This window comes from Microtus ochrogaster, linkage group LG5 (genome assembly GCF_000317375.1).
Source record: "Microtus ochrogaster isolate Prairie Vole_2 linkage group LG5, MicOch1.0, whole genome shotgun sequence".
Lineage (NCBI taxonomy): Eukaryota > Metazoa > Chordata > Mammalia > Rodentia > Cricetidae > Microtus > Microtus ochrogaster.
The window spans coordinates 11,441,864-11,454,568 of NC_022031.1; the positions used below are offsets into that span (position 1 = coordinate 11,441,864).

Below are 12,705 nucleotides of genomic sequence, written 5' to 3' on the forward strand. Positions count from 1 at the left end.
TTTTGAGATAGGACAGAGTTTCTCTGTGTAACCACCCTGGCTGTCTTGGAGCTACCTCTGCAGGCCAGGCTGGCCTTGAACTCACAGGGATCTCCTGCCTCTGCCTCCCAAGTGCTCCAGGCCCTACCTTAAGACAACTTTTAGTATATGACTGCTAAGTAAAAATCATGTTAATGAGGTTGGAGAGATAGCTCAGAGTTCTAGCTGATCTTCCAAAGGTCCTGAGTTCAGTTCCCAGCAACTACATGGTGGCTCACAATGGGATCTGGTGCCCTCTTCTGGCATGCATACGTACACACAGACAGAACACTGTACATAATAAAAAATAAAGAAAGAAAAGTCATGATGTTTACCTCCTCCCCTCTTCAGTGTTCCATTCTTTTTGGTACTTGAACTCTGACATTATTTATTGTTCCTTCCATTGTTGTGAGTTGTTACAGTTGTGTGTCGTCTTTATACCTGTCTGTCCTTCTCATGCCTGAGCAGGCGACTGTCAGTGTTTGGAGTCGAGGTCCTATTGTTAGAAGAAGCTGTTTCTTCCTTTGTGTCTTGATAAGTTGTCAGGGTGATAAGGGCTGCACTTTTGCTGGCACTTTGAACAGGATAGCTTCGTGATAGATGTCACGTAGGGAGACTGCTCATCTAGCGGCTTTGCCTCCCTCTTCTCCTCCCCTCCTTTTTCTTTAGATTTATTATTTTATATTCATGAGTGTTTGGTCTGGATGTACGTCTGTGCCATGTGCATACCTGGGCCAGATCAGATCAGAAGAAGGTTTCGGAGCCCCCGGAACTGGAGTTACGTATGCTTGGGAGCTGCCTCATGGGAGCTGCCTCATGGGAGCTGGGGGCTGAACCCAAGTCCTCTGAATGAGCATCTCATCCTCTTTAACATTGGAGCCTTGTCTCCAGTCTCCTCATTGAATGGCTTTGAAATCAAGTTGTCACCGTCATTTTCAAAAATCCCAGTTACATTTGCTAGGCTGATCCTAATCCTGCTTTGCCATCATGTGTCATTGAGCAGCTAATTAAAAATCTCAGCTTTTAAGTCTGTGAGCTGAGAAATAGAATGCCTTGATAGTGCTGGTATAGCGGACTGAGCACTCTTTAAACAAACATAATTCTTTAGTGTGTGTGGTGCATGCGTGTGGTGTGCAGGTGTGTTCACTGTGCATGTACTTAGGTGGCAGGAAAACTACATGTTATATTGCTCGCTCTTCACCTTGTTCTTTGAGCCTGTCTGGGTCTCTCACTGAAGCTGGAACTTGGTGTTTGGCTAGACTGGCTGGACATTCATCGGTCTCTGCTCTTCATCACTGGGGTGCCATGCTGCGGCACCCAGCTTTTACATGTTCTAGAGATCAAAATCAGGTCCTAATGGCTGTGCAGCAAGCACTTCGCACACTCACCCCTCTCCCAAGACCCCTTGGATTGTTGGATTGTAATTCTCAAGGATCATGTTAATGCTGAGGCATCCACATCATTTTAGCTATTTGCTAATGATTATGATTGTTTTGCAGGGTTTTTTTTTTGTTTTTTTTTTTTTTTTTTTTTTTTTTTTGTTTTTTTTTTTTTTTTTTTGGAGACTGGGTTTCTTTGTGTTCTTTGAGTGTCCTAAACTCACAGGTCTGCCTGCCTCTGCCTCCCGAGTGCTAGGATTAAAGGTGTGCGCCACATAACCAGGTTTGCTAGTGATTTATAGGACCGAACAATTTTGGAAAAAGGTTCATTTAGTGTTTCCTATGTGATAACCACTGTTAATTAATCTTGAAATAGAATGAAATAAGATACATTTAATACCATTAGAAGGTCAGTCTCATGGCATTATGAACCTTTTCTGGGAACTTTAAGTTACAGTTAATCAAAAGAGGCCATGAATTTGAAAGAAAACAAGGAGGGGTACTTGGGAGGATTTAAAGGGGAAAAAGGAAGGGAAAGTAATATAATTATATGATAATCTCAAAAATAAAAGAAATAATTAAAAGTTTAAGTTATAAAACATTCATGACAGATACACGATAACATGTCCATATTACCAATATTTTGCTCAGATTATTTTGCTTAACTCTCTATACAGTGGAGGTTTTAATTTTAATTTTATTTTTAAAGAATTTGAACCAGGAACTCACTGTATAGCACAGGCCAGCCTCAGACTCAACGATCCTTCTGCTCTTGCCCAACCAGTGGTGGGGTTATAGGGTGTGCACCTCTGCTCTGGCTCCATGGGGCTTCTTTAAAGAGCGTGACTGCCAGTCAGTGCTTTGCTATTCTTCTGATGAAGAGCCTAAAATATAATACCACGCTGTTTCTGCACTCAGTAGGTGGAAAACACTAAACATCATATAGTGTGATATGTGTATGCCTTTTCTCTGTTGACATTTTTACATTTGCTTTGTTTAAATAGGATCTGATCAAGGATAACATTAGATTATCTAATCACATTAGATTGTCTTTTTTATCTGTTAATATTACCTTTCCTGATGGGCAGTGGTGGCGCACACCTTTAATCCCAGCATTTGGGAGGCAGAGCCAGGCGGATATCTGTGAGTTCGAGGTCAGCCTGGTCTACAGAGCAAGTTCCAGGACAGCTAGGGCGGTTACACAGAGAAACCCTGTCTCAAAAAACAAAAACCAAACAGAGAACAACAACAGCAACAGTTACCTTTTCTTTCTTTTCCCTCACTGTCCTCTGATATCAGTTAGTTGAAGATAGAGTTATTTGTCTTGTAAGATGTTCCATATTTTGTGTATGGTTTTTGTGTTTGCTTTTTGTTGTTTCAGATGGGGTCTCATAGACTGGCTTTGAGCTTGGGATTCTCTTGCCTCAGCTCCCTAAATGCTGGAGTTACAGGCATGCAGTACCATGCTTGACATCTGTCCCAGGATTTAGATTTAATACATAGGGTTTTCGTTTTCTTTTTCTTTTTATTTATTTCATCATTTGGGAAAATGTAGTTAGGATGACTAGGAATTTTAACTGTAGACTGTGCCTTTTGAGTCCATATTCTCAGGTAAGATTGAAATACTAATTTTCTTTTGTATGGAAAGATGCTGTGGAAATACAGGAAGCAGAATGAGGATGATGTAAGAGAGGTCTAGTGTAGAGATGGCGGGGAGAATATAAGCAGAAAGATGGGAGACACTTTGTTTTTCTGCTTCAGTGCAATCCTCTTTTCGTTTGTGCTTTAAGCTACATCAGAAGTATTCATGCTCGGTTTATGTCGTGTGAACCAACATTTCCAAGGTTCACAGAAGTGCATCCTGCATCCTATGGTGTGTGTTTCCCTGCACCTTAGGTAGCTAGTGGTTTGTCTTCTGTGATCAACAACCATGACTCCTTTCTAGAGTTTGACATCATCATACTAATTTATATGCGCTTTTACTTCTTCTACCGAGCACAGTCATTTTGAGTTCATGTTTCATTGAGTTATGTGAGTCTGTATATCAGTATTTCCTTTTTTTTTTTTATTATCCACTGTTCCTTGTGTGGATGTAGTACTCTTTAAAATCCACAGGTTGATGGATATTTTGGTTCCATCCTTTTGCTATTATAATGATACTTTGAACATGTGTATACATGTCTTAGTAGGAATATATATTTTCTTTTCATTCTTGGTAATAATTTGGGATCTACAGGGTATGGCTGAAGTAAGTTTAAATTGCTAAGACTCTGCTTTTTAATATATTTTGACCTTTTACATCCCTGTCAGATTTTATGCAAGAGTTATTGTTTTTGTTTTTCAAGATGGGTTTCTCTGTGTAGCCCTGGATGTCCTGGAACTCACTCTGCAGACCAGGCTGGCCTCGAACTCAGAGTTCTGCCTATCTCTGCCTCCCAAGTGCTGGGATTAAAGGTGAGTGCCACTATGCCTGCTTAGTATGTGTATTTTTAATCAAGAGTCTTTTCAAATATTTCACTTGTTATTATTAGGTTGTTTGCTTTGAAGGTTTGAAATTATAATATAAATCATATTTTCTCGTGTGTTTAAATTTCATGCGATAGTTTATTATATCATAGAAAACAAAGTGGAGTTACAAAGCAGCAGTACAAGTAACATTAGTTTTTATATTTATGTATTATTTTGCCTTACATGAAATCTTCTGTTTCTTTGTATATGTTTGAGTTACCAACTAGTGTTCTTTCATCGTAGCATGAAGGTCTTTTCTGTTTTCATCATGCCTTGTCAGCTACTAGCAGCAGCTTTCCGATTACTTTTTAAATTTCACCTTCACTTTTGAAGTGTGGTTTGTTCATATTAGCATTCCTGGTTGAGTGGTTCCCCCCTTTTATCTTTATAAATATATCCTCCTCCTTATGGTCTAGTTACCATAGTTTCTGCTGAGAATCTGTCAGTCTCACAGATGATCTCCTCTAGAAGATCTCAGTTATCTGATTGGTTGCATCTTCCCTACTTTGGGAAAAGGATCTTTCTGTACATCCCACACTGCCCTTAAAATCCTGATCCCGCCTCATCCTCCAGCATGTGTGCCAACATGTCTGGCTTTACATCTCATCATTTTTAATTGTTTTGCACAGCTTTGAATATATGGTGTTTTAGTTTAGATCTCTGAGTTTGTTCTGCTTGGGATTTGTTGAGATTCTTAGATATATAGGTTCATATCTTTCATCAAAGTTAGAAACTTTTAAGCCATAACTTTAAAGTGTTTTTTATTCCCTTTTCTTTCTGTGAGATTTTTATAATTATGTTCTTTCCCACCCCTCCCCCCTTATCCACCCTTTTCTTTTTTTTAAGAGACCGAATCCTGCTATGCAACTCTGATTGGTCCAGCCTTGCCAGGCGAACTAGGAAGGCCTCTAGTTCACAATCATTTTCCTGCCTCTCTCTCCCTGTTAGGGTTATAGATACACACTGCCATATCTAACTTCAGTTTTTTTTTTTTTATTCTTCTTGGTTCTCAGACTAGGTAATTTTAATTGTGTCATATTCAAATTTACTGATTCTTTTTCCTTCCTATTCAAGTATGTTGTTGATTTTTTTCTAAGAATTTTAAAATTTCCTTATTGCTTTCAGCTCCCAAATTTCTACTTGGTTGGTAGCCTTTTATAATTAATATCCCCTATGTTTTCATCGTTTTTTTTTGTGTACAATTTCCTTCACTTTTGAGTATAGTTAAGACAGTTAATTTTTAATACTTACCTGGCAAGGGAGATACCACAATCATGAAGGTGGTTTTCCCAGGGCGAGACTTCTCCATTGCTATACAGATGTCCTGACCTCTGTGATTTCCCCAAACATGGGAAACTTGACTGCATAATTTATGGTTGTGGGGGACTGTATTTGCATTTTCCCCTTAAAAAATAAAATAATAATAATAAGTAAAAATAATAAAGGGCAGTCAATTTAAGTCTTTGTCTGGTATGTCCAGTGTCTTCACTATCAGGGACTTTTTTTATTAATCATCTTCCATGTGAGTGGGCTGTATGGCACATGTGTATGTGTGTGCACGTGTGCTTCACAAGTGTTGTTGAGGACTGGATGGACAGCTTTAATTTTGTAAGGTGATGTCCCCTTCTCTAAGGTTGCATGTTTAGTTGATGAGAGGTGCAGTTCATTTAATTAGTGTTTTATGATGTGTGTTGGTATGGGTCTTTTAGTTTGTCTTGCTTGGAATTTGTTGAGATTCTTGAATGCTTTCTGTCACTGTAACACAATGCCACAACCAAAGCAACCTACAAAAGAGAGCATTTAACTGGGGCTCAGGGTTCCAGAGGATTGTAGTCTATGATCTTCATTGGGGGGTCTTGGCAACGGGCATGCATAGCACTGGAGTAACAGTCTAGAGCTTACATCGGATTCAGAAGCAGGATGCGGAGAGAAAGAGCTAACTCCGCAGTGACATTCCTCTTCTTATAAAACCATACTATTTTTTTTCCCAAAGAGTTCCACTACCTGGGAACCAAGTATTCAAATAGATGAGCCTATGGGGACCATATTGCATTCCTTGGCCCCTAGCTTATAGCCATATCACAATGCAAAATGGATTTGGTACGATTTCAAAAGTCCCCAGAGTGTTTCAAAGTCTTAACACAGTTTAAAAATCCAGAGTCCAAAGTCTCTTCTGAGACTAAATGCAGTCCTGTAACTGTAACCCCTTAAAAGCAAAAACCAGATTACATGCCTCCAACATACACTGGCACAGAATATACATTACTATTTCAGAAGGGAAAAATGGGGCACAGTGAAGAAATACTGGTCCAGTGCGCGACAGAAACTTAGCAGGGCAGACTCCAAAATAGCTCTGTGTCTGTCATCACAGGTCTTAGATGGCTTTCAGGCCTCACACTCTTTCCAGTTCTGTTGGCTGTCGGTTACTTCCCTCTTGGGCTCCACATCCTGTTAGTTTTCCTTGGCAGGTGTTCGTGACTCTGATACCTCCAACCTCTTCTGGTCTCTAGTATCACCAAACTTCACTTTTTCCAGCTTCGTGTAGTGGCCTCTCTGCGTCTCCCTGCAGGACCCTTGGCCCCTACAACTTTCTTTCACCTTAGAGGAAGCTTGCGTAGCCCCTCTACTCCTAACTCCTTTTTCATTCTAAGGCCAGAACCACATGGGTGATGCTGCCAGGTTCTGCTGCACCGACTGGGATGGCGCCCAGCCCACTCTTTGAATCACATTTGTGTAAGTTTTGATTTGTTGCTGCTCTTTAGGAACAGATAATTCTGTAGGTCTTTTCTTTTCACAAATTTCAGGAGTCTTCCCCAGAGGGCAGCACTTCTTCTATTCCATTTTTCCGTATTTCTTCTAGTAATAAACCAAGGCTTCAACAGGAAGTTTCTTGCTGTTTTCTCCTTAAACTATACATTTTCTATTTCGTTTTTTTTTTTTTTTTGCATTATGGGAACTCTTTTAGCCAGTAGCCTTTTAGAATCCAGCCCACTGAGCATGGTCTCAGGTACTCTAAGTACAGATGAAAAGCATTTGCAACCCCCTTTTTCTGCTGGATTTGGTTCTCAGTGCACACAGAGGACTGCAGATGTGAGTTTATCCCCAAATAAATAAACCTTTTATAACACTCCATTCAGGCTATTGTGGAACTCTTTGATATGACTACTATACTGCTTGCTCCTTTTTGTTGTAGATCTACATAAGAGCAATTACTAATAACTACACAACAGAATTGATATTAGACTGTCTTGAAATGTCCTCTGGCAGTGAAATTAGTCCAGAGCTCCAGTTTAGCCTCAGGCAGATTCTTAGACAAAGGCAAATGCAGACGAGTTCTTTGGCAAAATATCACAAATGGTCTGTAGCCCATCGCTAATATTGTTGGGAACCTCTTGAGCTAGACCTTCATCGTCCACATTGCTCTCAGCACCATTATCTTCCAAACTCATTTTAGTTTGGCCTATTAGGCCCCACTTGCAGTGCTCAACCTCTTTTCTTGTTCAGTCTTCCAAATTCCTCCAAAAACCCCAGCATGGTCAGGATTTCACAGCTGTGTCCCTTTTCTGGTTGGTACCAGCTTCCTAGTGACTTTTCTGTTGCTGCAACAAAACACCATGACCAAGACAACTTCTAAAAGAAAGCGTTTAGTTTGGGCACCACTATTTAATCTCCTGGGCAGAGCCTCTGTGAGCCTTGAAGACGCAGTCTTCTTGTTATATCTCACAGAACTAGTTCTTTCATGGAGGCCACGCCTCCGTGACTTCATCTACCTCCCAGAGACCTCCCAGGGACTATCACATCCTGTATGAGGGTTTCAATCTAAGATTGAGAGGAGGGAGCACACCTATCCTGTCCAAAGTGGGCTATATTTCTGATATATGCTTTCTAAAGTCTCTCTTCTTTTATTTCCATGGATACCACTGACTTGGCAGTTTTCTTGATTAGCTGGATATATAAGGAAAGATAAAGAAATTAATTAGTGGCCCCCAAATCAAACTACTTCCCAGACTCTAGAACTATGAGATTTTTTTTTTTTTTTGTTTAACCCATCTAGTCAATGGTACTGCTAAAGTAGGCTGAACAAAAATAGTTGGGAAAATTCACTAAATAGAGGCCAGAGAATGCTCCCATGGGCTCATATATTTAAATGCTGGGTCCCCAGTTGGTGGAACTATTTTGGAAGGATTGGGAGGTGTGGCTTTGTTGGAGCAGATGTGTTACTTGAAGTGAGCTTTGAGGTTTTTAAAAGCCTATGTCATTCCCAGTTAGTTCCCTCTGGGCCTCCTACTTGTGGATCAAATGGAAGCTCTCAGCTATATCTCCAGTGCCTGTTGCTGTGACCCTCACTATGGTGGACTTAGACTCACAGCCCTCTGGAGCCTTGAGCCTCCACACTAAACGCTTTTTTTTTTGATGGGATTAAGACAATTGGGTACAGTCTCCTGACATCCTTTCACTGGGTAGAATATAGGTTTTTGTTGTTGTTGTTGCAAGCAATCACTGATATGCTTCTGCTGTAATTGTGGTTCTATGTTGTGTGTGTGTGTGTGTGTGTGTGTGTGTGTGTGTGTGTCTGTGTGTGTCTGTGTGTTCTCTCAGACCACCAATTTTGGTACCTGAAAATTTTTATGTTTTCTCTGTTTGTCTGTATTTTTCTAAGATGTTCTCGGTGCAGCTGAGTCTTGGCGAGCAGACATGGGAGTCCGAAGGGAGCAGTATAAAGAAGGCCCAACAGGCTGTTGCTAATAAAGCTTTGACGGAATCTACGCTTCCCAAACCAGTTCAGAAACCACCCAAAAGTAATGTTAATAATAACCCAGGTACGGCACTGACTTGACCTTTTGTTCTGTGAGCTGATGTGTTACTCTTCTTTCTGTGTTGCCCTGTGAGTCATACAGGCACACAATTAGTGCTATACACACACGATAAGGAAGGTAATGGCAAACGAGAGAGTTACGGTTGTTTTGACAGTTCACTTAGTGGAAACTGTAAAAATCTATTCCTTTGAATGCTGGCAAAAACACATGTGCTTGCAAATGCAGGAAATGTGTTTCTTTTAAGGTAAAGGAATTGTTTCTCTTCTTAGAGTATATGTACTAAGAAATTTAATAATTAAGTTATTCCTTTTTAGTTTAATGCAAAATTATAAAGGTGTCTTGTTAAATATTTTGATTATTGGTGTAAAAGTTTGAAAATAGCTGGGAATTTAGAACATTCATATGAAATTTATTAAGAACCCCCCAAATCTGTAAAGCCATTCATGTGCAAAATTCTTAAATGAATGACAGTTCTAATTTTAATTTTCTAAGAACAGTTTTTGACAGCTGTTTTGATTGCATCACTCCCAACAATATCACGTCCATTGTCTTTTGAGAAGAGGCAAACCTGTGTTAGCCATAGTGTGTTAGTTGATAAAGTCAAGTTAGTAAAGTTTTTCTGAGTTCAGTTTCAACCATATGTTTGTTTACTCATTTGTTAACCTATTAATATATTCTTACTGTTGAATCAGTGCTAGTACTGCTTTAGGTCTTTTTAAATAATGTGAAGCCCACTCACTAGCTAATGGTGACTCTGCTCTGTTTGATTAGCCCTGTGCTTGTCCTCACACTTCTTCACTGGCCTGTGCTTGTTAGATACGGGCTGCTCTGTTCAAGGCTCTCTCCCAATGTCATTGCTTTCCTACAGCAGACCCTCTGCCCTGTTCAAGGCTCTCTCCCAGACTCCGTGGTTTCCTATAGCAGACAGATCCTCAGCCCTGTTCAAGGCTCTCTCCCAGACTTTGTGTGCAGGGATAAGTCCAGCCCCTTAGGGGGCGTGTTCGCCTCGGGCTAATGTTTACCTATAAATCTGGTGAGTGTGCTCCCAGCCACCCCTTCTGCTTTCCTGTAAGTCTATTTCCCCATTAAAGCTGTATATATTTTTACAATCTGTCTGAATTCATTTACGCCATTACATTTGTGGATTTTAATCCCAGCTCTTGGAGAGGCAGAGGCTGGTGGATCTACCTGTGGCTGGTTGAGGCCAACCTGGTCTACAAAGCAAGTTCTAGTACAACTAGGGCTACACAGAGGAACCATGTCTCAAAAAAGCAAAAAGGAAAAATAAAACAAACAAACAAAACCATTTGTGGTTGTGTATGGTACACCAACATGTATTAAACACTTGCTGTTACCTATGCACAAGGTATATAACCTCTTTTTCTGTATCTTACAGTTTTGTACACAAATATATAATTTAATGGTAGATATTAAGTGCCAAGTAAATAATAGCAGCTGTTAATGTTAAAAATAATGATCATGTTAACTGAAGTAAGATGTAGGCCTTGAGGGAGTCCAGGTATGAGGGAAAAGGAAAGAACATTCTAGACTGAAGGAATACTAAGAAGGGCCCAGGAGTAAGAAGGTTTGGTAGAAACCAGTTTGTGTGTGTGGTGATGATTTTAGTTACTGTACGTGAGTGCTGAGTTGGCAGTGGAGGTGGGAGAGATGCACTGGGAATGACCCAAGCATCCCTTTCACAAGACTTTTTTTTTTTTTTTGTCATTTAGGGTACTTAATATCTAACAACAAATGGATGATGGTTTAAAGAGCATTTTAGCATGTGACATTTGACATGTGATTGGGAGATGCAAGACAAGAAAGCAAGGTGACCAGCTAGGTGGTCAGTGCCATAGTTTGGAATAAATACATTTAACAAACTGCCATGTATTGCAGATATTGTGTGTCCTTCTCTTCGAGGTGATGGGAGTGGACTGTGGTGTGGAGGGAAGCAGCTCTCATGCATTTAATGAAAGCATGGCTGTGAGCTAAGCTCTGCATCCCTATAGCAAGGACGACCTCAGTGAGACTCAAAGTGTAGGAAAGTCTGAAAGCCCAGTAGAGATGCAGTTCCAGTGTGGAGTATTGGGGTACGCTAGAAAAAGGGAAAGGGTATTTGGACAGACTTTTAAACACGTGCAGACAAGCGCACAAATTACGCTTACAGAGCTAGATACAGCTGCTTTTGTGAAACACTACTGCAGATTCTGCCATTGCCGTAGCAGCTTCCCTCCTTCAGAAAGAAGCCATCCTGAGTGTCCCACAAGCTGTGGCTGCACCTTGGAATCATGTGTTCCTCTTTGCTGACCCCTCCTTAATTACAAAGGTGTTTGTAAGATTCAGTTGTTTCCTTGCTTAGTGCACAAATACTTGGATTATTTCCAGATTGGGATTGTTAGTAATCCTGGTGTGAACATTCTTGTATACACACACACCTTTCTGTTGGGAGTGAACCTGGGGTTGGAACTGCTGGGTGGTAGGTTTTTATGTTCTCAGAGTTAGCATGCATTGTCAAGTGCTCCATTAGCAGTTACTAAAGCCCTCTTTGTCCTTGTTCACCATTGACTGTTTCAGCTTTCTTAGCTCTTCTGTGCTAGGGCTCTTAATAAATTTCATCTGCGTTTCCCTAGCAGCTGGGGAAGATGCCTGGTGAAATGTTCTCAATGATGGTGCCATTTGTTCATTGGCATTAGCATAGTCTCTGTTGAAAAGAGACTGGTTGGTTTATACACTGCTTAAAATTATGTTCTGTTTTTAATAACTTAGAGGTTTCATACATATTCTAGACTCACATAGTTTGATATATGAATACATTAGAATATTTTGTAGAATATTGCAGAGGATCTTTTGAAAATCTTTCTCTCTCTCTCTTTTTTTTTTTTTTGGTTGTTTTCTAAGACTTTCTTTCTCTGCAGCCCTAGGTGTCCTGGAACTTGCTATGTGTTCCAGGCTGACCTCAAACTCTCAGAGATCTGCCTGCCTCTACCTTTAGTGCTGGGCTTAAAGGTATGCACCACATGTCTGCTTCTTTTGTAATTCTTTTTTAAAAATTATTTATTTTTCTTTTATGTGCATTGATGTTTCGTCTGCACTATATCTTTGTTAGGGTGTGGAATTGGAGTTACAGACATTGTGAGCACCCATGTGGGTGCTGAGGATTGAACCTGGGTCCTCTGGAAGAGTGGTTAGTGCTTGTAGCTGCTGAGCCATCTCTCCAGCCCCTCTTTTGAAATTCTTAAGGTTGCATTTCGAAGAATAGAAATTTTTCTATTTTAATGATGACAGATTTATTAGTCTTATTTTAAGTGCTTTTAAATATGTTATTTGCTAAATCTCATCTCTTTCAAGGCTGTGAAGATACTTTATGTTATTTTTAGAAGTGTTATTGTTTTGTCTTGTTAACTGAGACCTGGAGTCTGTCAAGTGTCAAGTTTATTTATGTGTGATGTGGGGTAAAGTTTCAGGTTTGTTGTCTTAGTACATTTTGTGAAGTTGGCTAAAATGACATCCCCATGCTAGTGCACTGCAGAGGCAGCTTTGTGTAACCAGGCAGGTACAACTGGAAGAGTGAAGCCTGTTAGATGGGAGAGATCTAGTCCCTAAAGAGGTTGGACCTAGATTCTTCACAGCATGGTCTTCCTGCCAGTTAACTAGAACTGTGCTATATATTTTTTTAACTTTTGAAATAATTTCAGATTTATATAAAATTTTTAGAAATAGATCTAATGTATACCTCTCATCCAGATACCCCATGGTTGGCAGTATTGAGCCATCTGGGAGTAAGTTATTCAAGTGATGTTCCTCTTTCCTGTAGTATTCCAGGGTTCCATTCCTCCTCCCTCACTTTTCTGACAGTGTCTTATACTGTAGTCCTAGCTGGGCTGGAATTTAGGACAGTCCTCCTGTCTCCCCTTCCTAAGTGCTATTTCAGATGGGAGCCACCACGCCTGACTCCATGTGCATTGCCTTCTTCTTCTTCTTCT

The 12,705-nt window shown here is 40.2% G+C and overlaps 1 protein-coding gene and 1 non-coding gene across 2 annotated transcripts in view; both read left to right on the plus strand.

The window, feature by feature from the left end:
* Stau2 (staufen double-stranded RNA binding protein 2) overlaps positions 1–12,705 on the plus strand; it is a 300,509-nt gene that overhangs the window by 43,916 nt on the left and 243,888 nt on the right. The window contains exon 3 of the mRNA XM_026786800.1: positions 8,566–8,725. Coding sequence (XP_026642601.1) covers positions 8,566–8,725 — 160 coding nt within the window. The remainder of the gene's footprint in view (positions 1–8,565; positions 8,726–12,705) is intronic.
* Positions 5,149–5,312, plus strand: LOC113457786. Its single transcript, XR_003378281.1, has one exon. It is a non-coding gene; the product is annotated as a U1 spliceosomal RNA (small nuclear RNA).